Raw genomic sequence first — 27,360 nt, forward strand, 5'->3', positions numbered from 1 at the left:
TTAAGAGAAAGATTTCAAATAACATTGAAATGTGAACAATTTCAATTATAAAACAAATCATTTTAGTAAATTCACCATCATGAAGTCAAGTCACAATGATGATGGCATTTTTCAGATGATCAGTTCAGTACATCTGCTGCATTTCATGGAAACAGGAGAGCTGAAATGTCAGTTCATCATGGAGCGATTGGGTGAAGCCGTGAGCCCCAGAAGTGCAAAATGTTCAACGTTTTACAAAATAAAATTTTACTTTGTATTATGTTTTAGTATATTGTTGTACATATGTTGCAAATAAAAGTCATTGGTAGCCAGGTGATAAATCTGCCCCCCTCTTGGTTAAAAGAACCTCTGAAAATCACATTATGCGTTGTTTATTAATCTATTAGCCTGAACTTCTCTCAGTATTTTCTGGCACACAATGCCTGTAATCCTCAGTCTGTAATAAAAACAAGAATTTAATGAAACTAGATACTGAGTCTGAAGTTGGAATTCACATGCTGGCTTTGATCTATTTCAATCAACTAGAAATTATTGAGGCCTGAAAATCACAGAAAATGACAGTTTCAGTTTTCTCGTTTAGCAAGGGGAAAATTAGCAGGCGTATTTCTGCATGTTTTTAAGCTTTCCAGCTTGTGCAATTAAAAAAACATCTATATTTGTGATTTGTTGGGGCGCCTAAAACCAATTAAGTCCGATGAGGAAGCCACATCGCTGCCCATGAAGGCGATGACAGCACCGGCTGGACGGAGAGCGCTTGATTTAATACCATCTGCAAGGGCCGGAAATTACTTAACGCGATTTATATAAACGGCGAGTCGACTTGGCTCACATTCGGCGCTCATTAATTTCATAATGTGCTCAGAGAGGGCGAGTGGGACTTCTCCACAGGTGCCAAATGCAAAGTAACAGAAGAGTGTCGAGTTGGTTCTGAAGGCTTTTTAGAAATTGATGTGATTTATAAAATACAAGTCAATGTTTGGAAGTGTGCGCTGAGTTGATGTGATTAATTTTTTGAGTTTTATTCATGGGTGGGCTTCACTTAGATAGAAAGTTAAGCTTATTTTTACATTATTTTTGTATTGTTTTTTAATGAAAAATGTGACTTTTGATCTTTTTCTTCATCCAGTTGCAAAGCAGACAGCAGCCCAGAGTCTTTTTTTTAGCTTTAAAAACGGATCTAAATCAAATTAATTAACTGTTAAAAGTAGTTTCTCGCCAGTGTTTGGCTCATTTACTACATCTGGACACAGCACTAAAACTTTACAGTGTCTTCAATGTCTGGATTTTAGAGCATCTTCCTCCAAATGAGCTGAGGATAGATCACTGCTTTCTAAAGAGGCAGCTGTAATCGAGCACAGCCTCAATTGATTTTGCTGATCACAAATTTAGCTCACGTGGAAACATTCAATAATGCAGCTTTAGTGAAATTATGTTCAGCTATTTGATTCTCCACGTGAAAACCTGGAGGTTTCACTTCCACGGAGCGATGCCGCGCTCCTGCCTCGGCTCTGCGGCAGCGGCGTCGTTACTCATCGATCGGCGGTGCAGACATCTGACTGGATCCCCCCCGCGAGCCACAGCAGCATGAATAATTCAGTGGAATGCTTGGAATAGGGGAATATTTAGGAGATCAGGGCAGATGAAGGGAGTGGCGGTGGGGTTTTACAGCCACTCCCTGTGAGGAGACGCTCTTTAAATAATAAATAGAAGGAACAGGAGGCAAAGCCCAAACCGCTTCAGTGAAGAAAACCCCCAAAAAAACAGGATTTCCAAAGAGATGACTGGAAAACAATGTTATGAGAGCAGAAAAATGAGAGAAATGTGTTCAGTGTCTGCAACTATAGAAAGACAGCACAGAAAATATCAGGTTGGGCAACAAACTGACGTCACATCCACACTCAGCAGATAAAACTCAGACCGAAGCTGCATTTTTTCCTCAAATGAAGCAAAGGCACTTTATTAATATCTGAACCAATAATACATAAAGGCACAAATTGGGCACCATCACTGAGGTTACTAATTTGTTCTTTTTTTATCACAGCTCCCATATTTTACTGTACTGTTGATATATCGATCTGGAAAGTTAATAATATTGCCAGCAGATTATTCATATTTTCATGAGTTATTGCTTTCATGACTGATTATTGTCGTTGCTTTAACATTGATTCATGAACAATAGACCTTCTTAGTTTGGTTCTTTCATATATTTTTGATATAAATGATAATAGGATGATTTGATACTATGTAGGAACAGGAAGCACTCAGTCAGTTCAGGACATGCAGAACCAGATTTACTTACATATAGTTAAAAAAGATAAATTAGGCTGTTCACTTGGTGTTTAGTGCATGATCGTGAAAGATTAACATCTGGAACAAACAAACATGAGTGTTCTAATGAGAGTTTCACCTGCATTAGATGACCTTATTTACAAGAAAAATGTGGAAATTATTTGGTTTTCGGGTCATGCATGGAAAGACACACTTAACTTAGTATGTGTTTTTATTCTCCAACATTTTCTTCTCCTGCAGTTGATTTTTTTTTTTTTGTGGCAATTTAGCCATTAACAATGACACAGATCATGACAGAAAGGAAATTTTAGGCAGAAACCTAAATATTTCCTGAATTTAAAAACACTAGAAATAACCTGTCTGAAATGCATCCGCAGCGATAATTGATCTGTTAATTCTGCCTCCTCCTGCGGTTTCAGTGAAGGAATTGAAGCAGACGACGGTGACAGCTGCTGAATCAGCGCTGCAGCTGTTTCCGTCATCTGCTTCAGTTCTTTCACTCTGAATCCTCCTCAGAGAGGTTCAAACAAGGAACGAGCCAGATGGAGGAGGCAGCACAGATATATATCGTCAGATGTGGAGAGTGGAAGTAAAAAGTCATCTAAGTAAAAGTAAGCAAAAAGTAAAAGATGAAATGAGGCTGTAACGTCTCTGCTCCTTCACAAAGACCGTAGTGGAACTCTTCCTGGAGTCGGCCGCATCTCCACGTCCTTCAACTCCTCCTGTCAGAGGAGCTCAGAGCTTCCTCCGGGCGAACAGACACGGGGAAAAGAATCAAGACGACTGCTGCTAAAGATCTGCTCCTGTGTTTCGCTCTTGTTACTCTGCTGTGAATATCTGTCTGTGTGAGCATGCCTGCTGATCCGCTGCAGATCAATCACTGCTCTCTCTCTGCACCATCAGAAAAGTAACGTCAGATTAACAAATTTCAAACCCAACCCATAATTCACTAAACTCATCAGGCAGAGATTTGAACTAAACTATTTGATGATTTCATTCACCCGAGTGTCATTTCCCCTTTCATTCATTACAACCCTCAATTCACACATCAGAGAGCAAAACTACTGACTTTCTCTGATCTCAGTGACAAAGTTGGCACTTTGTCTCTAATGTGGGGAAGATACTCTTTTTATTAAAAAGAAAGAAATAAATCCACCAGGTTTGGGGTGAGAAAATGTCTGGAAGCTAAGAAATAAAAGAACCCCAACTCTGGCCTGCATGAATTCGACACAACCCCACAAAAGCTGCAAAAACAGTTTTTTTTGTTTTTTTTTTTAACCACAAAAATCTAAGAGGGATGCTTCATGTGTGAGTTGTGTGAGTGTGTGTGTGTGTGAACTGCATGAACATTTCCATCCATGTGGACGCAGCTCCGTCTGCAGCCGCCACTGCTTCACACCTCAGCTGCTTTTCTGAGTCGCTCGTCCGTCTCAAACACTGTCTTCTGTCCTTCCTCTCTGCTTGCCCACGCTGGCGCCCACAAGGTCGTAATATTTTTCAAGGTATGTATTTATACACGGCTCTCCAAGCGAGCTGCCATCATCCTCATCATGTGGAATACTTACTTGCTGTTTCTGCTCAGACAGTCTGCGGCTCCCCGGCAGTATGAAGGACTCGACCGTCAGTCCGGCGGCATCGATGCCGCTGCGTTAAGATTTAGCTGTTTAAATTGAGATCGGATTTTACTAATTATCAGATCCATGCTCTGTAGGAAAAAAATGGATGTATAAACTATGACTGGAGCAGTGAAGGCGGCCATTGTTGTTCAGTTTGGATTGAAGAGTGAGGTCCAGTGTATACGTCAATGTTTTCAAGTGAAAATGGTTCCTGTTAACAAGAGAATAGCGCTGGGTGCGCCTTTTGAAAAATGCTTTGACTCTCAGCGCTCAAAATTCACACTCGTCTGCTTGTTAATAAGTAAAATGTTCCCCTGGACGAGTTAAAGACGACCTTTTCTGCGTGAGTAGTGTCTAAATCTCAGCGAACGCCAAAAATAAACAAGATGAACAGCAATTCATCCGAGATTCACTGGGTGGCCATTTTGAATGACCTCATGAATCTCCCATGATTCTCTGCACCTGTGCAGTTGTTCATTCATTCCTTCATCCATCCATCCATCCATCTATTCACATAATCTGCAGACAGATCGTGCCATGCATTTACCGAAAAGGGACCTGAAACAACATCAAATGTTCTACTATTGCCTTAATTTTCAAATTAAGAATCAAATATATATATAACTACTTACTTACATTACTTGCCTTTGTATGAATGGAGTTCATTTGCAGGTGCACGTGTAGATAGACAGTAACACAGTTTGCCTCCAGGGTGTCGTGACTCTCGGTCCATATCCTCCTGGGACTTGGCAGCTTTAGAGTCCAGAGTCACCTATAATAGCAGTCCAACTTTGTACACTTCTGTTCTTCTTATGTTCATAGTGTATTGTTTTCTCTATTTGTGGGATAATTCTAAAAACAAACAATGGCAACAACCGTGTTGTTTTCACCGTTTCTGCTGTTTATATGGAAATGTTCATTGTTTTCTAAATGTTGCTGTCTAAAAGCGAAAATTTCCTGAAACGAAAACGCAAAAACAATGAGTTTTCACTTGGAATAAACCTCGGCCTTATTCACTCTGTAGGTCTGCTCAATACTACTTTTTTTAATTTGCTAGTATTTCACATTTTTGCATAGTTGTTGCATGAAACGCGTCACCATCGTACCCCAGAATGAGCATTTCAAATCACACATGCAGAAGAATGAGCTGTAATATGCACACTTAAGCATGAACTTTTCCTTATTTTGCTGCTAAATCCTGAACCACCTCTAAATCAAATGGATAGTATCGTCGAGAAAGCAGGGAATTCAAACTAGATCATTGACGTCAAACGTGGCACGGCCCCGTTATGATGCTGGTGACAGTTTTCTGGGCTACCCAGATGTTAACTAGGTTAACCCTCATGGAGAATATGCAAATAAAATACATCTGCTGTTCATCCACACTGACTTCTGTGCTGACAGTGATGGTTGTCATCTCCATCGCCACAGTGTCGTTTTTCCATCATCTTTCTCATTTTCTTTTTCATCAGTTACCCCAGAGGTCTGCAACCTTTTATTACCAAAACAGACGTTTTTCACCACGTTCCATTCAATAAAATTAACGGTTTTCACCTGTAAGATGGCAATAACACAACTCATGAAAGAACTGCATAGCAGGTTTCATGTAAAAAGTCTCATAAATATTTAAAAAATTGTTTACATATCATACCGTTTTACAGTGTTTTTGGCCGCTTCTAGTAGTTTGAACCGTTTCAGGTGTTATAGCCATTTCAGCTCTTTATTTTAAGAAAAATATTAACATTTTTCGCTATTTTACCAGTTTGACCTTTCGTAGCTGTTTATTCATTTTAGCTGTTTCAACTCTCTTACTCTTCTAGTCTTTTACACAATCTGTGCTATTTTTAACATTTTGAAGATTTGATCTGTTCTCTCTACCTTATCTCTTTAAATCTCCTCTCACCACACAAGACTCAAAAATACTGCGCAAGTAAAGTGAAAATAAGGAATACAGGTTCATTTGCTTAGAATTTTATGAAGTCCTTAAACTTTTCCTTGTTTGTCCACGAGTTGAGAATAACTGATGTCTTTGAATGCAATTCAATATTCTTCCCTGAACTGACTCTCAGATGGACTCATTTTTAATCAAATGTTAAATTTGATGAACGTGTTGCACAGAATGTTTGCAGTTCTCATCATTTCCAGTGAAATCTGATCCACACATGTGCATTGCTCATCATATTTCGTGTTTCCACCGTTTGAACGAGGTCTGTTTGACTTGTGATGAGATGGGCTGTTGCGACGAGCTTCACTCAGGACCATCCTGAGAGGATTTTGGTACTAAAAGCTCATTTTCACTGAAGCCTCTAGAGGCTTTTTCAAGCACCTCTCGATGAAAGAGACGTCTAATAAAAAAGAAAGGTCTCAACATCTTTCCAAAAAATACTCAACAGATTACCTGAAAATAATTTGGATCCCTGCTCGAGGGTGTAAGGAGATGAATCTGAGTTTTGCATCAGGAAATGAGGTTTCCCATACTTAAAGCTTCCTCTGATGTGTCTTTATTCCTTTCCCCAAAGCTGCCTGTTTTAATTTACCAAGATCTTAATGAAAGACTTCATAGCGGTTCGTACTCATTGCTTTTCTCTCTAAAATATCTACTCAATGACCTCAAGTCGATAGGAGGGAAGAATTGATATTAATTTGGAGCGCCGGGCTCTCTGGCACAGTCGTCTTGCTCTGTTTCACCTCTGTCTGGCCGGACCGGCGGGGCGTAAGTGAAGTGGGCACGTTGCCAGCACTGCAGTGTTTATCTGTCGGCGCTTCTTCACCCACAACCTCTCGAAGCCAGCTGATCAAATCTCTCACAATTAATTGTTGGCGCTACATTAAAAAAAAAAAATTAAAAAAAATGGTGATTTGTTTCCAGAATGTCAGTTGTGATTTGTCTGCACACAGACCACAGAGATTACACATGGATTTGGCAGATTTTTAGTGAGCAGATTAGATTGGTTACTTGTTTTCGCCTGTGATCTGGATCTGGAGGTTCGCCCATGTAACAGCTTTCTGTCTCCAAATGAAGAGCACCAACACTTTAGCTGTAAAAGAGGAGAAAAAAAGCCTCATTTGAGTGATATTCTCACTGGAGGTACCACCTATAACTACTGATCGTACGTCTCTGTAGTGGCAGCAGCTTTAACAGTCTCTAATTGTGTGACAGATGGCTTGGGTAATCCAAGGAACTGTAATCCACTGGTCATGCTGTTTTCACCTGACTTTTACATCAATGTAACAGTCTTGAGGGGATTGTTTGAAATGTTGTGGTACTATGTGGAAATGGCTCTAACCCCCTCAACCAAACAGGATTTCTATCTACCTTCAAAGGTTAAATAAAACCCAATTTTGAGCATTTTTATAGTTTTATTGATTTCAAATATCATCAAAGATTAGAACTGACATCAAGTCAAAAGAAACCAAGCATCACTTTTTTTTCCCTCTGGAGTCCCACAGGGAGATGTATTTGGGCCTCTTTTATTTAGCAGAGCCGCTTTGATTGAAACAAACTCAAGATGTGTCACTCCCAAAAACAGAGAGAATATCAACGGTTTAAGTGTTGTGAGGACTTTTCTTTCAAGTTTTAATGTTTTCCCCTCAAGCACATGAGGTTTTTACAGGTATTCCATCCCACACAGTCCAAAATCATGCATGTAAAGTAAATTGATGTCCTGCATTGTTTGTAGGTATGAGTGTCTGAGTTATGTTGCTATCAGCTGAAATCGACTCGGGCGAACTTGGACTGGACGAAGCGGTGTGGATGGAAACTCTGGCAATATTGTTTGATTAGAGCAGCTCACAAAGGATTACATTCAAACTTTGGCGTTTACCCAGATTTGCTCTTCAAGGGATTGACGGGGGTATCTGCCTAAAAACAGACAAACCCAGTCATATTCAGCTTTATGTCAGCTCTGGTCCAGAGCAGGTTCCCTAAGTACCGTTTGGGTTTCCTCATCTCCTGTGCTGATACCGCCTGACTCAGTCAGCCCGCCGTCAGACCTGCTGATAGTGATTTCTGATCAACTCTCAGAAGACGCTACGGAGATTATATTGCGTCTTGCTGTTTAACATCTCTGCAGATTGCCCATATTGCAGCAGCGCCGGCAGTTGAAACCCGCCTGTAATGGCTCATCTAACTCCATGTCGCATTAACGAGTCCCTGGTGCAGCTCGCATTGAATTGCGACCAGCGTTGCGGGCGCCGCCTCTCCCTGAACTCGTTACTCTTGCACGTCTATGAACCTTCTCCGTCGCTGTAATCTGCAGCCGGAGAACATCTCCAAGGCAGAAGTCTTGGGCAGAGACACTGCAGCCTCATTATTTTCAGATCCCCACTGTCAAGGAGCAACGGTAGCCCAGGCATTGAAGCGGCAAGGCATGGACTCCCTTAAACTCCTGAATCTGGTGATTTTTTTTTTCCTCCTAAATCCCAGTTTTTCTGCCTCATCACCTCTCAGCTCTCTCGAGCATCAGTGTTGTTTGCTTATGTATGAAACCCTCGTCAGCTGCAGTTTTAATACACCTTTCCTACTTGTACACACTCGCTTCAGGGTCGATGATAGAGCAAAAGGCTTCATCTCCGCTCATCCTCACCTCCAGAGACCCCTGTGCTCGGGGGCAGGGTTGCCTCTCCGGGTCCTCAGTTGCGCTGACCACGGATTGAGGCAAGGGTCAACTTCGATCCGCTGTGGTTCACATTTTAACATTCATATCGGTAGTTTCGATGCCAAGTGAATGAATCTGATCGACTGGATGGACCTCAAAACACTGGAACTGATCTCTGCATTCCTTGCAGTTATTTCAGTCCTGCTTGGGCGAAAATGTCTCTTATTGAATCAGCACGGAGCAGGTAACCTGTGGAATGTCTCCGGTGTTTTCCTGTTGTGAAACCTCACCTGCAGCTGATTTAAAAGTATTGGTGGCGCAATAAACCGTGCGTCCTCCGAGGGACATAGAGCCGTTTCCAGCCCTCAGGATGAATCAGGCAGCAGTAAAGCCTGATGTATCGTCAGGGGCTCTTCCTCGCAGGTTAATGCAGTTACCATGGATACCGCCTCGTGCGCTCGTTCCGCAGTGGCGTGCAAAGGAATTTCTCTCTCTCTCTCTCTCTCTGTCGATCCGCCCTGCCTCCCTTCACGACAGGCTTGTTCTACAAGGGGTATTTCATCTGTGTCAAGATATCAGTTTGTTCTCCGCCGACACGAGCAGGAAAAATGGGCCGTCGGTGGAGAAACAGACGTGCCGAAATGACGAATTCCTCACCGGCGTGTCGGCTGCACTGCTCTCCGTATGAGCCAAGTCTCAAACAGCACATCCTGTCACCGGCCTGTTTGTCTCTGACGGCTGATTGAGTTCATTAATAATAAACCTCTCTCTGATTCCTCCTGGCCTCGTAACGTCTTCAATCACTGATCTCCTCTCCCGGCTGTTCCGTGGATTCTGACTTTAGATCTGATGGAAGAAGACTGTCGAGGGTGTGAACAGGGTTGCTTGATCCTTTGTGTGGAAAGCTTCCACACACACACACACACACACACATCCCTGTGCGAGAACAGTTCTCATCTCTCTATTTATAAACTTAAGGTGAAAGCTTTATTTCTGCTGCTGTGTTATTCATTCCCGAGAGCGTCATTATCATGTCATTTATAGAGCTTATAGTCTTTAGTTTTGCTCTTCAGATCATTTGTTGCAGTTCAGATTGTCCTTTCAAATTTAAAACAGATTGATTCAGGATGGAATTATTCTTAGTAATGTGGAAATATAGTATTTGAGTGAAGATACCGAAGGTTTGTTTAGAGACCTGCGTAAATACTGATATAGTAATAGATTGAACTTTCAGTTTGCTGTGTTTTGTCAGCCGATGTTCAGAGAATAACAGACTTCAGATGAAAGACTTGTTTGAACACTGTTTATATGAGAAATATCTGCTGGAAACAGAGAAAAGGGGCTCTAACCTTGTTTAACAAATACTCTTGGCTGTAACATCTTTTTTTTGCCACAATTTCACCTTTCAAATATAAAAAAGAATATAAAAAACACAAAAAAATAAATAAGCTTAGAAAAGCTATTTGAACAAAAGAATTGAATTGCTTTGAAATTCAGTCAATCAAGTTTGCATTGTCTTTTGAAAACCATTTATAAATCTTGGTACCTTTTTCAGCCATTAAAAAGTATGCTAATGTCCTCTTAAAAATATTTTGTAAAGAATCTCATACAAGTGAGAGTCTTATTGTAGAGAATATCAGCTGCGATCCAGTCGTATGTTTCTGCAGATCTGCATCGCTGCAGCTTTTGCTCTTTTGAATCGTGTGTTTGTACATTTCTGATCCAGGAAAGGAAAATGAAAAATCTTTCTCATCATATACAGAGGTGTTGCAACAGGTGGGGAATCAGCTGGGACCCCCAGAAAGGGACATCATCGGTCCGTATCAGTGACAATATAGCAGAACCCCCCCCTCATCTTCTTTATGTCTGCAGTGACATAATGTGAAGAATCCCCCAAAACAGGGACTCGGTTGCTGTGTAGTGGATAGAAAAGGGCTTCCAGGGATGGATGACATTTAATTCCTTCTCAAACTGCAGTGACACATCCGACATCCCCCCCCAAAGGGCCCCTGCTCACCACTCGCTGTTAGTCGCTGCTGAGTCGGGGGCAGGTGAGGTTATAATCACTAAAGATGACAAACAATTGAAGATAAAGTCAAATAAATACGAAGGAATTTGTACTGGCATGTGCTTTGTATGAAATTTCAGTTTGAATTAATTTTGGTAATTTCAGCAGTGATGTTATTCCCAGTGAGGAAAGTCTTTAAGCAAATGTAAAAAAAAGAAAAAAATAGTTAATGGTTGTTGATTGTCTCTCTGCAGACCATGCAGGCGGCTCGATGCCCGACAGATGAGCTGTCGCTGACTAACTGTGCCGTGGTGAGCGAGAAGGATCTGCAGTCCGGACAGTGAGTATTCAGAGTATTCACCATGGCCTCTTCATCGCTGCTTTCTGTCGAGTATCACCTCGAACACGACTGTTATCCACAGTCACTAATCTGATGCCCACAGTGCAAAATCACCAGAGAGGAGAAAGGAATGACATTTCATTTATCAGTTCTAAAAGTTGGGATTCATGTTCCTAAGGTGGAACTTTTTGAAAAAGGCTCCATCGCCGTGGAAATGACGTGCATGACGACGGGAGTGTGACCGTCTGTCTCCTCTCCGCAGACATGTGACGGTGAAGACCACACCCAACCACAAGTTCGTGTTTACAGTGAAGACCCACCACACCGTGGCCGCCGGCTCCATCGCCTTCAGCCTGCCGCAGGTAACAAACAAACAAAAAAACAAACAACAACGCAAACTCTCTCGCTCTTCTTCTGACGTGTCTGTCCCCCGTCTCTCCTGCAGAGGAAGTGGGCCGGCCTCTCCATCGGCCAGGAAGTGGAAGGTATAAAATCCTCCTTTTGTCTGCATCTGAACAACAAGCGCGCCGTAAATCCATCAATCTGATTGAATTTTCCCAGTTTTCAGTGACTGATCGGGGCTGCATCGGCTGCCATGGCTGTAAATCTTTCAGTGCAGCCTGTTTTCAGGGGGGAATTATGGGACAGAGAGAGATGGATGGAAGGAAGTAAAGAAGCAACAGAAAAGCGGTTTTTCGCTTTGTTTCTTTTGAAAAAATATGACCGAGACAAATCTAACAATCTTCTGAAAATGATTAAAAGAGCTAAAATCAAAAAACCATGGTAAATACAGCCAGAAATGTTTTCATCAGTAAAGCAGAATTGAAGGAGAGCGTTCTCACGCGTTAACGCCGACCCTCCGTCTCCTCAGTGGCCAACTACAACTTCGACAAGTCCAAGCAGTGCATCGGCGCCATGACAATCGAGATCGACTTCCTGCAGAAGAAGAGCACCGACTCCTCCCCCTACGACTCGGACAAGATGGCGGCCGAGTTCATCCAGCAGTTCAACAACCAGGCCTTCTCCGTCACCCAGCAGGTCCGTACCGCCCGCCGCCGCCGCGCCCTCTTCTTCTTCTTCTGGGCGTCGGTCCGCTGATCGTCCTCCGTGCCTCTGCCCTTCTCTCAGCTCGTGTTCAGTTTCTGCGACAAGCTGTTCGGCCTGATGGTGAAAGACATCGAGGCGATGGACGCCAGCATCCTGAAGGGAGAGCCGGGTTCGGGAAAGAAGCAGCAGAAGGTGACGGCAAAAAGAGTTTCGTTTGATTTTATCTAGAAATGATGTGAAACTTTTCCACATCACTGCTCAGTTTAAATGAGCTGAATTTGATGTGTTTTCAGGGAAAAAGAGGTGTAGCATGATGAATAAGAAGCAACAGGAAATCAAAAAATTCTTATATTTTAGTGAGTGAGGTGAGAAATACACAATTTTAAGGATTTGTAGCTGCATTATTAAGCACTCAGAGTAGAGGTATCGCCCAGCAACACCAGTATAAACACTCCTGCTTGTTTCTGTCCTCAAGGAAATCTAGTTCCTTTGTCGTGTAGTCCTACAAAAAAACAACTAATCCTGCGGTTTTATCAATGCACGATGAAAACCACAGTGATACTAACGACGGATCATTATTTTAATTAGTTTATAGTGAGTACAAGCAGGATCAGACGCATAAAACCAACTCAATGATGAATACGTGAGCTGGTTCAGGATGGAGAGTCCGGCCGTGATTTCCACCTGTAGCATGTGACATTTTGCCGTTTACTCCGCACAGAAGCGTCTCGTCTGCATAATTTAACACCAGAGAGGCGGCTGGGAATTGAATTAGAGCGACGTAATGGCGCAGATACCATCAGATTCCCCGGTGCAGACGTGTGCGAGGACAAAGTGAGAGTAACACAGTGGCTTTGATTGTTCCATACAGTACTCCGACACGCGGTGTGATTTCCACACGGGATTAAAATTCCTGGATGGCCTCATACCAAAGAAACATTTATGTAGCGAGCTGCGTGGCGGCAGGAGAACGCGGAGCGTCACGCTCATTACTGACACTCTGCATGCATTTCATATGGAAATGCATTCATCTTGAAATGTGAATCTGAGAATCAGCGAGATGCGACCCTCACGGATAAGAAAGGAAACCGGTGAACATTCCTGATTCACTACACTGATTGATTCACAGTGCAGACAATCACACCCGTGTGCAAATTAAGTGTCTGTAATATAGTTCAATGACTTCTAAAGTAGTACGTCGAGGAGGAGATTGAAAAGAGGGAAAATGTGTCTCAGAGCAGTTTTTCCCTCCTGGTTTATGTCTTCGGAGCAGGGGTGTCAAACATAAGGCGTACGGCCAAAACTAGCGATTTTCCACACTTTCTCCTCAAGGCTGAGATTCTGTTGGTTCGAATTTGCAGAGCTCGAATTCACAGTGCATTAAAACATACCTTATCGCAATGCAGTCAGTCTCCCCTGATGCCTATTACCCATTAATAACACTGATATTGCTATAATGATAAATGTTCAATATGTTGAGCGGCCACATGTTGGAGGCTACAGAAATGATGCTTATGCAGAAAACAGGCATTTTACCTTGAGAGGAATGTGACAGCAGGCAACAATTCAGACCATCTGGTCAGTTTGCAGAGCCAGCTCAAGCTGGATGTTGCTTCCAAAGCTTGTCTCAGTTTTGAATGGAAATAGTTATAAATGGAATAATTGCATCATTTCAACATCTTTGTTAAAAATCTCAATTTTTGGGGGGGTTTGTTAAAAGAAACTTGATGAAATATCGACAAAATATCTAAACACAAGTCTATATTGTGCACCCATAATAATTTGGTAAAGTCAAATTATGTTTTTGCTGCATTAACATTGGATACTTAGACATCAGTATAAATGTGCGCACTGGTGAGACATCATGAAATGCATATTATCTTTATTCTTGAACACGAATCTCTCATTTTATGCTTTAATATCTTTCTTTTACTGCCACCGTATCAGTATTTGTACTTTTGTCTTAAAACAAGTCACACTCAGGGGCCATTAAACATGAAGATTCTCTATCTGAGCCTCTCAAGCTGTTTTATTAGGAGGAAGAACAGTCAAATAAAATGTTACAGGAGGAAGAGACGACAGAAATGTCTGAAGGAGTGACTGTGTGATGTGTGTAAGGAGGGAAGTAAGCTGTGTAGCGCTGTGCAGAGCTGCTGGGATTCTCAGAGGGGGGCTCAGGTCTCCTAATCAGGCCGAGGGAACATGGCGGCAGGTTTCAGTCCTGACAAAAAAAAAAAAAAAAAAAAAAGCAATCTTAAAGAGCTTAACTCTTCATTGCTCATGAAAAAGGTTCACATTAAAGGTTGAGTGTAATTTGAGTGACTTTGTTCTCTGTGCAGATCGACATCGGTCTGATGGTGGGAAACAGCCAGGTGATTTTTGAAAAGGCGGAGAATTCCTCCCTCACACTTGTCGGTACGTTTCCTCTTTATGATGATGTATTTTTTGTTTTTTAGAAAATATTTTTTAAATTGCGTTTGTTTCTGCTGCTGATTGAACACGAGGAGCTGCAGTTATAGTGTTTGTCCACAAGATGGCAGCAGGAACACACTCAGAAATACAGTTTTACCAGCTCACACTCTTCTTTTCGATTTAAAAAGCAAACATGTAGCTTTGATTTCGATGCTTTTGATGAGTTTTGAACTTGCATCCTCTCTCCTTGTGTGTATTTTCCCAGGTAAGGCCAAGACCAAGGAAGCACGACAGACAATCATCAACCCCGACTGGAACTTCGAGAAGATGGGAATCGGCGGTCTGGACAAGGAGTTCTCCGACATTTTCCGCCGAGCCTTCGCTTCCCGAGTCTTTCCTCCTGACATCGTGGAGCAGATGGGTGAGACGCCGACGCCTAACGTGACCTCTCCGCCTCGTCCTCCTTCCTCTGACCCGTCCTGTTTTTTTTTGTTTTTTTTCCCATCTTTCCTCCAGGCTGTAAGCACGTGAAGGGCATCCTGCTGTTCGGCCCTCCGGGGTGCGGTAAGACTCTGATGGCCCGGCAGATCGGGAAGATGCTCAACGCCCGCGAGCCCAAGATCGTCAACGGCCCCGAGATCCTCAACAAGTACGTGGGCGAGTCAGAGGCCAACATCCGGAAACTGTTCGCCGAGGCCGAAGAGGAGCAGAAGAGGGTGAGACGGGACTTTCAGAAGAGCTTGATTAGTGATAACAGTAGTAGTAAAGCAGCATCACAGCAGCTTCTGTTCCCTCCCAGCTGGGAGCCAACAGCGGCCTCCACATCATCATCTTCGACGAGCTGGACGCCATCTGCAAGCAGAGAGGCACGGGCGCCAGCAGCACGGGCGTGCACGACACCGTGGTCAACCAGCTGCTGTCCAAGATCGACGGCGTGGAGCAGCTCAACAACATCCTGGTCATCGGTAAGAAATCAGCGCAGTCAGTGTAACAAACACTGAACCTGCAGGAGTCTGGAGTCAGTAATACACAGTGGAAAACGTAGCCTTGTTATTATTGTAGAATACTTTTGTTGTTTTAAATAATAGTGCATTTTCCTCTGGGTGCCGTTGTCTTACATTAGAATGGGCTATTTACTTAAAGCTAGGGTTGGCGATCTTGGAAAACTAGCATGTAGCACGAATGTAGCATCTCCCCAAGGCTCCGCCCAGCTCCCACCCCATTGGAGGAGCTCCGTTGGGAGCGGGGACGCAGAGACGTTCCGCGCGCGCAGTGCGCGCAGTGCGCGCAGTGCGCGCAGCACTTCCGCGTCCAGTGCGTCCCTGGCGTAACCTGTCCTCAGCGCTTCGTTTCTTCGTTTTTCTTTATTTGCACTATGCCAAGTATGGCGCACTCACCGGTAAGTAAAGCCCCAAACATTCTTCTCCGCCATTCTGCAACGACGCTCCGTCCTTCTCCGCGCGCACTGAATCAGGGTCAGTGCACGCCATTGACATGTACGCGCAGGGGGCAGGTCGAACGGCGAAGGGATTTGATTGGTTTAAAAAAAGGTGTCCCGTCAAGACGATTGGTTGCTGTTTTTCCCGTTTTACTCCTGCTGTAGATAGCGGATATTTTCCAAACTACTTTAAGAACACACTATGAATTGTTTCCCATCGGGTCATAAAGATCATTTTAACCAGTATTTAAAAAAATGTATCTCATTCAAATCGCCAACCCTAGCTTTAAAGTGGCCAAACTGGATTTCGAGTTGCATTGTTGAGCATGTTTCTCCTAGTTTTTTGTGCACGTTGCATTTGATTTTAAACCAATGCCAAAAATGTTTATGATTTTATGAGTTTTCACAATTCTAAAAAAACCAAAAAATCCCTCACAAGCGAGAAGTCCCTCAGTGTTGAGCATCACTTTAACGAATTTACAATCAAAGAAACAAATTCAGACGTTACTAAATAATATCGCATCATCCCCAATTAAGATTAAATGCTTTGATAACTCTAATTATATTGATGTCACGTGAGTTTATTTAGATTTTTTGGCTGTGAATTTGTCATAAATGTCCAACCGAAGATCAGTTTTCCAGTTTTCTTTTAGTATTTTCTGGAGTTCATAAATGGCCTGATTATTCTATGTGAGTAAAAAAAAGTCAGTGATGACGATTTTAATGTTGATGAGACTTAAATGAGAATGTTTTGTTGTTTTCATTTTTTTTTCTTGATACAGATCAAACAAAACATACCGAAAAAATTGATTTGTAAATCACTAAAACACTGAACATGTCTGACTGCACAGTTTGAGTTTCTACTATCAGCTCGTCAGCTCCAACAGATCTGCTTTATAATAATTATAAAGATCTTCATTTATTTGCCTATTGTATGATTTTTATCCTGTATTTTCCAAAGCTGAAATTACCTCTCGGCGATAGTAAAACTCGCGTTGACCTTTGCAGCACGCAGATTAAAATGAAGTTTGAAGAGCTTGAACAGTGGGAAGAGCCGTTTGACTGCGGGGATCATAAAGTACTATTAAACTCCATCGAGTGCGGCCGATGATCAATAAGTACCTCATCCAGTCACGCTTCACACAGTCTGAACGACGTCTCTTGATTCCTGCCGGATCTCTTCATGTAAGAGGTTCATGTGTGACTGCCGTTGTCTTTCTCGCTCTATACAGCGATCACTCTGATCCGTCTCCTTTCTGTTGGTCGATCTTTCCAGGAATGACCAACAGGCCCGACCTGATCGACGACGCCCTCATGAGGCCGGGCAGGTTTGAGGTCAAGATGGAGATCGGTGAGTGAAAACCCCCCGGCGTTCACGCCAGAACGATCCCCCATTCCCTTCTGCTGAACCCCGGCCGTCCCCACCCCCAGGTCTGCCCGACGAGAAGGGCCGCGTCCAGATCCTCACCATCCACACCAACAAGATGCGGAGCTTCAACCTGCTGGCCGGCGACGTCAACATCAAGGAGCTGGCGGCCGAGACCAAGAACTACAGCGGCGCCGAGCTGGAGGGTCTGGTCAGGGCGGCGCAGTCCACCGCCATGAACCGACACATCAAGGTCACTCTGCCTTTCCCCAAAGCTCAGCTCAGTTTTTAGTTTCTAAGTTTCTAATATTTTGCTATTTTACATGTAACCCAAGACAGTATTAATAACATTTATCCGTTCATTTTGTAAGACGACAGCATTTAAGTAACATTGAAACGTCTGAAAATGTAGCCAATATTGTAATTTTGCATTAATAGGTCTAATTATTAATTATTACATTTTCAATTAATTTTTATAACTGTTTCAATAATGTAATGTAATATTGGAACTGGCCAATAATGTAGTAATTCCTACTTTATTACATTAGTATCAGTTTGTTATATTATTTGTTGTATTCCTTTCAAAGTGGCCAGAATTCTTAGTTTGCTGGCCATTAATACATGAGTGGTTGCTTGAACCGTCAACTGAAGAAAAAAACCCTCACCGGGACTGAAACCTGAATGTAGATTTTGGGGGTAAAAACAATGAAATTTCTTATTTTTGAGGACATATTTTGCATTTATCATGGAAATAATTGAACAGCAGCACCTTTTATGAGATTTATTTGATTCAATTTGTCTTTATGAAAATTTTCAAACCACATGAGTGAATATAAGACAATTTCAGAGCAAAGAATGGAAAGATTAATTTAAAATTATAAGTAAATTAGTCATGAATTAGGTTAATACATATGTAAATATTTCCCTTTGAATATTAACTATAATCGCTGTGGGATAGATGGGAGGAACTGTTGTAAATGTGATTTTATTAAACCTAATAGTCTGATTTTGATCCAGGAGGAGTTTGAACGTTTATAATTTCAATGTTGGAGTCGTCTCTGTGTTTTTTTTCTAGGCTACGTCCACAGTGGAGGTGGACATGGAGCGGGCGGAGAAGCTGCAGGTCACCAGAGCCGACTTCTTCGGGTCGCTCAACAACGACATCAAACCAGTACGGACTGTTTCTAACCCTCGGCTCCACTGAGACGTGCGCGCAGAGCTCTAACCCGTCATGTTTTTTGTTTGTTTTTTTTTCCCTGCCAGGCGTTCGGTACTAACCAGGAGGACTACTCCAGCTACATCATGAACGGCATCATCAAATGGGGCGACCCCGTCACCCACGTCCTGGACGACGGCGAGCTGCTGGTGCAGCAAACCAAGAACAGCGACCGCACGCCGCTGGTGGCCGTGCTGCTGGAGGGTAGGGCGGCGAGGCGGTCGGAGGTCGGACGTTTAGAAAGAACGGCATCGGGCAGACGGGTTCTCTGCTTTTTGCAGGTCCGCCGCACAGCGGAAAGACGGCGCTGGCGGCGAAGATTGCAGAGGACTCGCAGTTCCCCTTCATCAAGATCTGCTCTCCTGACAAGATGATTGGACACTCAGAGATTTCCAAATGCCAGGCAATCAAAAAGGTAAGAGCCTCCCCAGCAGAACACTGTAATCTGTTTTAATGCTGCCTCTCAAACCCCCCACCCCCCCGGGGTTTTTTCCACTCGTTAACTCACCCCCCCTCCTCGCCGCCACTCGTCCCAGGTCTTCGACGACGCCTACAAGTCTCAGCTCAGCTGCGTGGTGGTGGACGACATCGAGCGCCTGCTGGACTACGTCCCCATCGGACCCCGCTTCTCCAACCTGGTCCTCCAGGCTCTGCTGGTGCTGCTGAAGAAAGCCCCGCCCAAGGTCAGAGGTCGTCTGAAGACACACACACACACACACACACACAGGCAGCGGGTCCCAATGCGGGGTCTCACACTTAAGACGAATCAGATTAAAAAAAAAACCCTGATTTTTATTTCAATGAAAATATGAAAATAAAAACAGGATGCAATGATTCAAAAGGTTCAAAATCCAAGATTTTTTTTTTTTTTAATTTGGAAGGTTTTGTAACAGTTTCGTGAAGAATATTTTAAAATACAGAAGGTTGGGCTGTCAGTGTCGCTCTGATCTGTTTGTTTCATTTCATTTATTTCATCAGAGACAGTTTTAGGTTTAACTCCTGAGAGAAGTCACAGGTTTGTTTTTGCATAAATTAAAGAGGCCAACAGGGGGCGCCAGAGGCTCGTAAAATTATAATAAAAATCATCTCGCAGACTTTTTATAAAATGATTTTGTTACAAACACATGACGCACATTTGTTTGATTGTGCCTGAAAATTGCTGTTAAATGACTCAGTTTAGATCAAATTAAAACATTAAACCAAGAAGAGAGTTCTTTACATGATTGAAACAAGATCTCTAATGTGACTGAGGGATGTTTCAACACTTAAATGCAATAGATACAAGATCCAGAAGACTTTGGAAAATCAGAGATTTTAAAGCAGGATTTTTGTGTATATAATTTTTACATGTGGCTGCAGCTGCGCTCGTCTTTACTCCACTGAAAGATTCTAATCTTATCACATTTCAATCATTCTTATCTTGCTAAACCTGCAAAGCATTGAAAAGCTTGTCAGGTTTGGAGCCTTAATAATAGATTACAACGTACACTTGTGCGATCAAAAGTCTCTTTTCCCCCTCAATCGTCTCCATTTTTCTCCTCTTGTCCGCAGAGTCCAGGGAGGTTTATACATTCATGAAAACATCCGATTTTCTTTGTTTTTCTGTAGAATGTTAAAGTGTCTGTTTACCTTGATGGAGTGTGCAGAGAATAATCCAATACTTTGTGACGTTACCCTCAAGCAGCTGCTCTGCCAGAAAGAAAAGAAGAGGGAAAAAAAAAAAACCTTATTGATCTGCTTTGGGAAATTACTTCTGTTTAGCTGGAGAAGCCACAGTGGAGACCTGTCAGCAGTGGGAATCAGCGTTTTTAATAGAGATTTTTTTTTCTTTAAAGCTCTACAGAGGAAAAACTTGGTGGAATGTTAGCAGAGAAATAAAGAAAGAAGCACAGATGATTTTCTATCATTGCATCGCTGAATTTTTAATCTCTACAGACGAGGCGAGCCATTAAATTATAACGCAGCGTTAACTTCCAGTACGTCGACGCCTGGCTAAGAGTTCTAAATTTAGGCAATCAAAATGAGGTCCCTCTAACACACACACACACACACACACACTCCCCACTCAGACGGGGTTTCTTCCTGGTCGCAGGGCCGGAAGCTGCTCATCATCGGCACCACCAGCAGGAAGGACGTCCTGCAGGAGATGGAGATGCTGGACGCCTTCAGCACCACCATACACATCCCCAACATCTCCACCGGGGAGCAGCTGGTCGACGCCTTGGAGGTGCACACACACACACACACACACACACACACACACACACACGCACTGAGGAACAGCAGATGATGGTGTGGAATTAAACATACAGAGAAGCGGCCTTGAAAGATTTGTAGCCTTGTGTGGTGGAAGAGAAAAAAGAAGATATTTCCATTGAAACACATTAAGTGTCTGCAGCATAAATTAAAGGAGGCCTTTTGTTGGAGTCTCGGCGGAGGCCGCTGAAGGTCGGCGGCAGAGGAGGAGACCTCCGCCTTTCCGCTGACGGCGCCGTCTTCCCTCCCACAGCTGCTGGGAAGCTTCACGGACAAGGAGCGGGCCAGCATCGCGCAGCAGCTGAAGGGGAAGCGCGTCTGGATCGGCATCAAGAAGCTGCTGGTGCTCATAGAGATGTCACTGCAGGTACGTGCGGCGGCGGCGGAGGCGACGGCGACGTGATGACAGTAGACAGACGTGGATAATGTATACAGAACGGCGGCCGTGGATGGAGCCGTTTCGAGGTGAAATGATGAAATGATGATGAAAAAAAGGCACATTTTAGTCCTTTTTTTTCACCGTTTCACCTGAATATTGAAACCTTTGAAACCAAACCTGCCAGAAACGATACTCTCCTGTTTAGAAGCATGTTTAACATCACGGTTTTTTCAGGATTAATTGGATTCTTTCATTTTTCAAGAGTTACATTGGTTTCTTGGTTACTATGAAAAGAAAACCCAAACGTACCTAAACATTAAATACACTCCGCTTTTAGCTGTTACATTTTCCTCTTAACTTTTAATGCCATGAAAATCACGACATGAACTGATACGGGATTTAAACATGCCGACAACTGAATTTAATCTGAGAGTAATGGAGATGAATTAAACGGATTAAAAACACACACACACACTCACACACACACACACACACACACACACACACACACACACACACACACACACAACAGATGACATGCAGGCAGTTTAGGAATAAATATCGGTGTTACATAATGGTTTTTTTAATGTATTGCTTTTTGTACAAAACCTTCATCATAAAGACACACATGATTAAACGGCACCAGTTCACCACATTTTCCTTACTAATCCATTTTTTAATGATATTTTGTTGTTTCTTTTCCTCTTCTTGATGTACTTATTAATATTTTTTACCTATAGTACAGAAAAATATGCAAATCGCTCGGAATAACTCGACTTCATGGCTTTTTAATGATATAAGAGTCTGATTACAGTGATCCAGAGAACGCGATTTAAAACACAGATCAGTGGATTTTGTTCTTGCAGACGACCCCAAACGGTGCTGGCTTTGTTTTTTTTTTTCTTTCACCCTCGCTGTTTCAAATGGGTGCATGTTCTAATTACCGCAGCCATCAAAGGAAGCTTGATCAAGTGAATTCAGCCAAACCTTATCTCTGATCGTGTTTGTGGTTCGCAGAAACCAGTTCCTGCTGCATGATAGGCCAGCGCTCCGTTTTTTTTTTCTCTCTCTCTCTTTCGCTGAACCCACAAAAAGGAAGATGAAACAGAGCAAGTTTTTGTTGGCTTGGTGTTCTTTGGAAGCAGCGTGACTTCCTTTTTCTTCTTCTTCTTCTTCTTCTGCAGCGAAGCCAAAACCACAGAGAGCTGAGTGACATTGTTGAAACGTGGTGCGTCACGTGGACAAAACTCACCCGCCGTGATGCAACTCGGCCGGTTATTCAGAAATGATTAACAGGAAGTTTTCATCTAATTTATCCACCAATCATCTTAAAAAAACTGCTGAAACGTTTTCCCTGGTGATTAAAGTCACTTCCTTTTTACTAACCGACAGGCTGTGGTCAGATTTTAATTTGTAAAAGCAAGAGTTCTGAAAAAGAGATGCGAAAGTTTCTTTAAAATATTTCATTAATTTGACAATAAAATATGACTTTACTTTGTCAAAACACCTCGATTGTGTTTTAAAAGGGATTTAACTCGTAAAATGTCCAAAAACTATTTCAACTTTGCTTCTTTATAAAACCGAAAATCATTTTTGTCTTTTAAATTTTCTGTAATGCAAAGATGCAAAGATTAGTTTTGCACAAACGCTAATTTAATAGTTTTTCTGTTTTTTTTTTGTTTTTTTTTTGTCTTCACAAAATAGCTGAACAAACGTTTCTTTTGAACATATTTTTGGTTTTAAACTACTGATGCGCCAAAAGCAGTTTTTAAAGGATGAGTATGAGTACCGGTACTCTCCGTATGCTAATGATATGTTTGCGTATATGTTTTAAATTATTATTTTTTTTAATTCTTTGAAACCATAGTAGCTCAGTTCAAACTAGCTTTTTTTTTTTTTTTTAATAATTTTCTTGCTTTTGCTTGTCTCAAAATAAAGACAAAGCACAGTCTAACTTTGATTTCTCCTTTTAACTTCCTCAGTCTCTTCACGTCACCTCTAATTCACAACAAATCGTTTCTCTTTTCACACTAAGGTTAGCTGAGCAGAAACATTTGCTTTTATCTTTTGTCAACTAAGGATCAGCTTTGCTTGAACCTCATTTTTAACGTTGAATTTCAAAGACTTCTGTTGGTTTTCTATTTAAACTTTATAACCTTTATGCAAACATCAGACCTGATCATGAACGTTTTTTTTTTTTTGGTGTTAAAATGTAAACATGTCTTATATGTATATAAATGTGAGCTGCTCTGAGCCGCAGTGTGCGTCACGCTCCTGTCGAAGCCGCGTGACGCCCCCGGTGTTTGATTTGCGATCTTTTCTACCTCTCCTAACGGCGCCACTTGTCGTCGCCGGGCTTTTTCTGATGTAATTGCGAAGCCCCTCCAATCGAGTCCAGCCTGTTATTTGCGCCGCCGCTCAATCCCTCCACCCCTCTCTCTCTCTCTCTCTCTCTCTCTCTCTCTCTCTCTCTCTCTCTCTGCTTGATTCTCCCTCCAGATGGATCCAGACTACAGAGTGACCAAGTTCTTGACTCTGCTCAGAGACGAGGGGGCGTGAGTACACCTGCTCCGCGCCATTACCTCCACATTCATTACCTCCATCAGCTTAAGCCCTCCTCCTTTATTCTCATCCGTCTGCCTTTCACGACTCCCCTCCTTGTTTTCATTATGCACCAGAAAGCCGCTGTTTTCTTATTGATTTTCGAGGCCGCGCTCTCTTTCTTCGCGCGCAGTAGCTGTTCTTATCGCCCACGCTTCTGCAGAAAAAGGCTAACAATCAGTGACCTGCTCTCGCCTAACCTCACTGGCTCTACCTTGTAATCACCAGGTTGAATGAAGGCGACCAAATCCGAATTTAAGCTGTCAGTCTCTCTGGCGGCGCCACCGGTAAGGTCAACAACTAAAGCGATGAGTAGATGTTAGAAAACCTGTAGCCTCCCAGCCATTCCTCTAGGAAACTGCTTTAGAAGAAAAAAAAAAGAACATTGTAAAATGCTTCCAGCAAGACACAAAAGTGCACACACGCTTAATAGTGAAACTTTTCCGGGCTGCAGAGGAAGCTCTAATGTTTCCTGTTTACATTCGCTGGTTTCATTTCGAGCCTCCTGCAGGCTTTTTCAAGGTGAGACCCACAGAGTGACCTCCTCTTTATTAAAACGCCACCTTGTTCCAGACTACTTAAGAGCTACTAATTCAGAATTATGTTTAAACGCCCTTATTTTTCATCATTTAAAGGTAATTGCAGTACGTATTAGGTTCAGATGTGGTCTTTTTTCTTTGTTCCTTGCATCAACACTGTTAGAAATCGATTGGAGAGCCATAAAGAGGACAGTCTATTCTCTCCTCCGTCCTCAGTTTATTCCTCACACTGATCTACACTCCGTTTTTCTCACTAATCATCATGACTCAAAAAATTCTAACCTTCAGCATCCATTTCTCAATCTGGATCCACCTCACTCTCCTTCATACGTTATGCTTCTTGCTTTTTTTTTTTTTTTTTTTTTTTTTTCAAATAACATCAAGCTCAATCATTTTCCGCTCACAGTGTCCCTGGCCGCGTGTTGCTGACATGCGTTTCTGAGAAGAAACGTAAAACTTCGCGGGGTGAATTTCCACCTGCAGCCGCCTCGTAAAACCACACCATAAAACACACAATCTGCAACACAATAAACATTTTTCGCCATAAAATCTACAGCGCACAGCAGAATGAACACAGCAGAGTGACGGCGCTTTTTACATTCAAGCCGCACCTCTGTTTGTTTTACGCCATTAAAGTCCATATAGTTGATGCTTTAAAGCCTCTTTAACATCACTTTATTTTAGTAATTTTTTTTTTCCACTGTTGTTCATGTGAGGATGCTTGTAGTTTGTTAGCATCCTTCATAATATTTTCCCTCTTCGCCACAGCGTGTTTATGGTGAGGTCCATTGGTGACATTTTGCATGCAGATATATCATCAGTGATGTGCAATAAAAACAAAGGCTTCCACACACTATGGACACGCCTCCTTCACATATGGCTCCGTGGGAAGAAATATGCAGAAGTGACAGGCAGCCTTCAAGAGATTTACGCAAAACAAACGTGCAGATGCTGCCCGACGTGTTCGCAGCAAACCGAGCCTTTTGTTAGTTCAGCAAGATACTTCTGAATGGAGGTGGAGGAGGTAAAGCAACCGCCATTCTCGCCGTTTCACACCAGAGCGCTCTTCTACAGTGTGAATGACTTTCGGGCATTTTGTTAAACGCACAGCTCAGAACGGAGAAACGAAGTGTTCATTAATCACGCACGGCTCACACACACACACACACACACTCACACACAGCCGGGTTCAGATGGAGGTCAGTAACATGACGAGATACGAGATGAAGCCTCTCAGACTCGAGGAGGCTGGCACGCAGCTCGGCGGAGGGAAACGAGACCGAGCAACGTGACTCGGTGGCGACAGGAGACCACAGCTCCTCCACGCAGAAGAAACGGATCAGCAGAGAGCGAGAGAGGAGGGAGCGAGACGAGAGCGAGGGGCCAAACGCAAACCTGAAACAAGAGAGAGAGAGAGACGCCCAGAGTAAACAGGAAACAGAGGGCTGCCGCCAGGTTCCACACACCGTGGCCCAACATGAGAACTGCATCGTTTTCTGAATGTTTACACGTGAAACTCCTTCATTTAATCGGTTTCGATGAGATCAGGAAGCCAATCCAAGAAGAGCGAAGGCCCAAGACGTCCTGGGGTCAGCCGTCTCCGTACCCTTACATCTCGGCCAGAACTGCCCTGAACTGCTAAACGAAGCCGCGCGCCTCTCACAATGAGGAGCTATCAGACAAAAACACCCTTCAGATGCCGGAGATAATCACTTCAGGAAGCCCAGTGGCCATTTGGCAAACAGCTCGGGGCTCAGGCAGGTTAGATAAGCTGCTTCTGGAGAGTGTGGCGGTGGTGATGGAGGGGGGGGAGAAGGTGTGTCAGGAACACAAAGAGAGAATGAGACAGGTCGAAGTCCGGGGACGCAGCAGATCGTGTTTTCTCTGCTTCTGTATCTGAAGACACATGTTCAGTGTCGGGAATAATAATCCAGAACATTACTGTAGCACCACTCAGGGCAGTAACCCACTGGTGACTAATAAAATTTTCTTAAGCTCCTTTCTTTAAATACATGAGAAAGTTTCAAGAGTCTCTTTTTCGTCCCTGTGAGCATTGACACAAACTGGCCTGGTTACTATTTTACTAAACTTCTGTCTACTTGAGGACGAGTGTCTGGATGATCAAAAAACTCAACCTGTCTGACGCTGAAATGAGAGACGTCAGTCTGTTAACGTGACTCCAGATGCTTAGAAATAAACATGATGAACCTCGTCTGCCTGTTCACGCTTCAGCTCAGTAACTAGTCCTACTCTTAACTAGAAATATATTTTTAAAATATATATAGTTTGCTATGTTTTGTGATTTATATCGTCTAATCTAGATTTTCTCAGGTACAAAATGTTTTCCTTTCAGAGTTCCTATCCCACCTCTTGTGTTTGCCTACATATGTAACTTCCCATTTCCTTTGTTTTAGTTCGCAGTTCACACTGTGTGTGTGTGTGTGTGTGTGTGTGTGTGTGTGTGTGTGTGTGTGTGTGTGTACATGCGCGTGTGTGTGCATTCTGTCACCCTTTTGATAGCACAGAGCACTTTGTGCTGTATAAAAGCGCTTCATAAATGAATTCTGATTGATTTATTGACGCTCGGCGCTGGTAAATAGAGTCCCTCGTAAATAGGAAGTGTGTTGTGGGGGGAGGTGGCTTGGGGGGGGGGCAACAAAACCTGCAGGAAACCGTCATCGACTCTCTCCTTCTTCTTCTTCTCTTTTTCTAGCGATCGCAGCTTCTACGAGTAGAAGGGGGCAACTCAGACATTTCTCCATCGACAAGCTGCTCATGGGTCCAGAGGAGGAAGAGGAGGAGATCTTCATCTCAAAAAGAGGCACCCGATCCAAGAAAGGAAGGCGCAGAAGCCCTCCAATATCTCAGCATGTTTCCAATATCACTAAACCACCTCCCTCCCGAGTCATCCGCAGTTATCGACATATCACAGAAACCCACTGGAAGTTGTACTGTTAAAAATCTGTTATCTGTAAAGAAATCTACAATAGATGATTGTAAAAAGAAAAACAAACAACAAAAAAAAAAGTGCTGTTTTGTGCATCGTGCGTGAAAAAGAAGAAAAGTTCTGTTTTTAGCTCTTTTACTCGTGGTATCTGTCGCTCGTCCCGCTGAAGGTAGTTATCGTTAGTTAACGGTGTGTATCCTCACAAATCAGTATAAGCCCAATAAACGTGGCCAAAAACGGAAAATACGAATCTCGAAGAGGCTTTTAGTGAAATGCGTAGTGGCTGTAAGAGAAAAAAAAAAAAAAAA

At 42.9% G+C, this 27,360-nt stretch overlaps 1 protein-coding gene across 3 annotated transcripts in view; it reads left to right on the forward strand.

Moving 5' to 3' along the window:
- Positions 1-27,360, forward strand: part of nsfa (N-ethylmaleimide-sensitive factor a) — a 43,867-nt gene that overhangs the window by 8,973 nt on the left and 7,534 nt on the right. Inside the window, exons 2-21 of one of the 3 annotated variants that reach the window (XM_030088813.1) lie at positions 3,774-3,791; positions 10,766-10,851; positions 11,114-11,213; positions 11,297-11,336; positions 11,723-11,889; positions 11,980-12,090; positions 14,238-14,313; positions 14,576-14,731; positions 14,827-15,026; positions 15,110-15,275; positions 17,025-17,099; positions 17,180-17,367; positions 18,190-18,285; positions 18,378-18,534; positions 18,612-18,745; positions 18,867-19,013; positions 20,423-20,557; positions 20,840-20,953; positions 23,465-23,520; positions 23,795-23,840. In XM_030088813.1, the coding sequence (XP_029944673.1) occupies positions 3,774-3,791; positions 10,766-10,851; positions 11,114-11,213; positions 11,297-11,336; positions 11,723-11,889; positions 11,980-12,090; positions 14,238-14,313; positions 14,576-14,731; positions 14,827-15,026; positions 15,110-15,275; positions 17,025-17,099; positions 17,180-17,367; positions 18,190-18,285; positions 18,378-18,534; positions 18,612-18,745; positions 18,867-19,013; positions 20,423-20,557; positions 20,840-20,953; positions 23,465-23,520; positions 23,795-23,825 (2,253 nt within the window). In that variant the 3' untranslated portion in view covers positions 23,826-23,840. Of the gene's footprint in view, positions 1-3,773; positions 3,792-10,765; positions 10,852-11,113; positions 11,214-11,296; positions 11,337-11,722; positions 11,890-11,979; positions 12,091-14,237; positions 14,314-14,575; positions 14,732-14,826; positions 15,027-15,109; positions 15,276-17,024; positions 17,100-17,179; positions 17,368-18,189; positions 18,286-18,377; positions 18,535-18,611; positions 18,746-18,866; positions 19,014-20,422; positions 20,558-20,839; positions 20,954-23,464; positions 23,521-23,794; positions 23,841-26,818; positions 26,844-27,360 lie in introns of those variants that run through there. The other 2 variants (XM_030088814.1, XM_030088815.1) reach the window with 2 other exon arrangements.

Source organism: Salarias fasciatus, chromosome 4 (assembly GCF_902148845.1).
Source record: "Salarias fasciatus chromosome 4, fSalaFa1.1, whole genome shotgun sequence".
Classification (NCBI taxonomy): Eukaryota; Metazoa; Chordata; class Actinopteri; order Blenniiformes; family Blenniidae; genus Salarias; species Salarias fasciatus.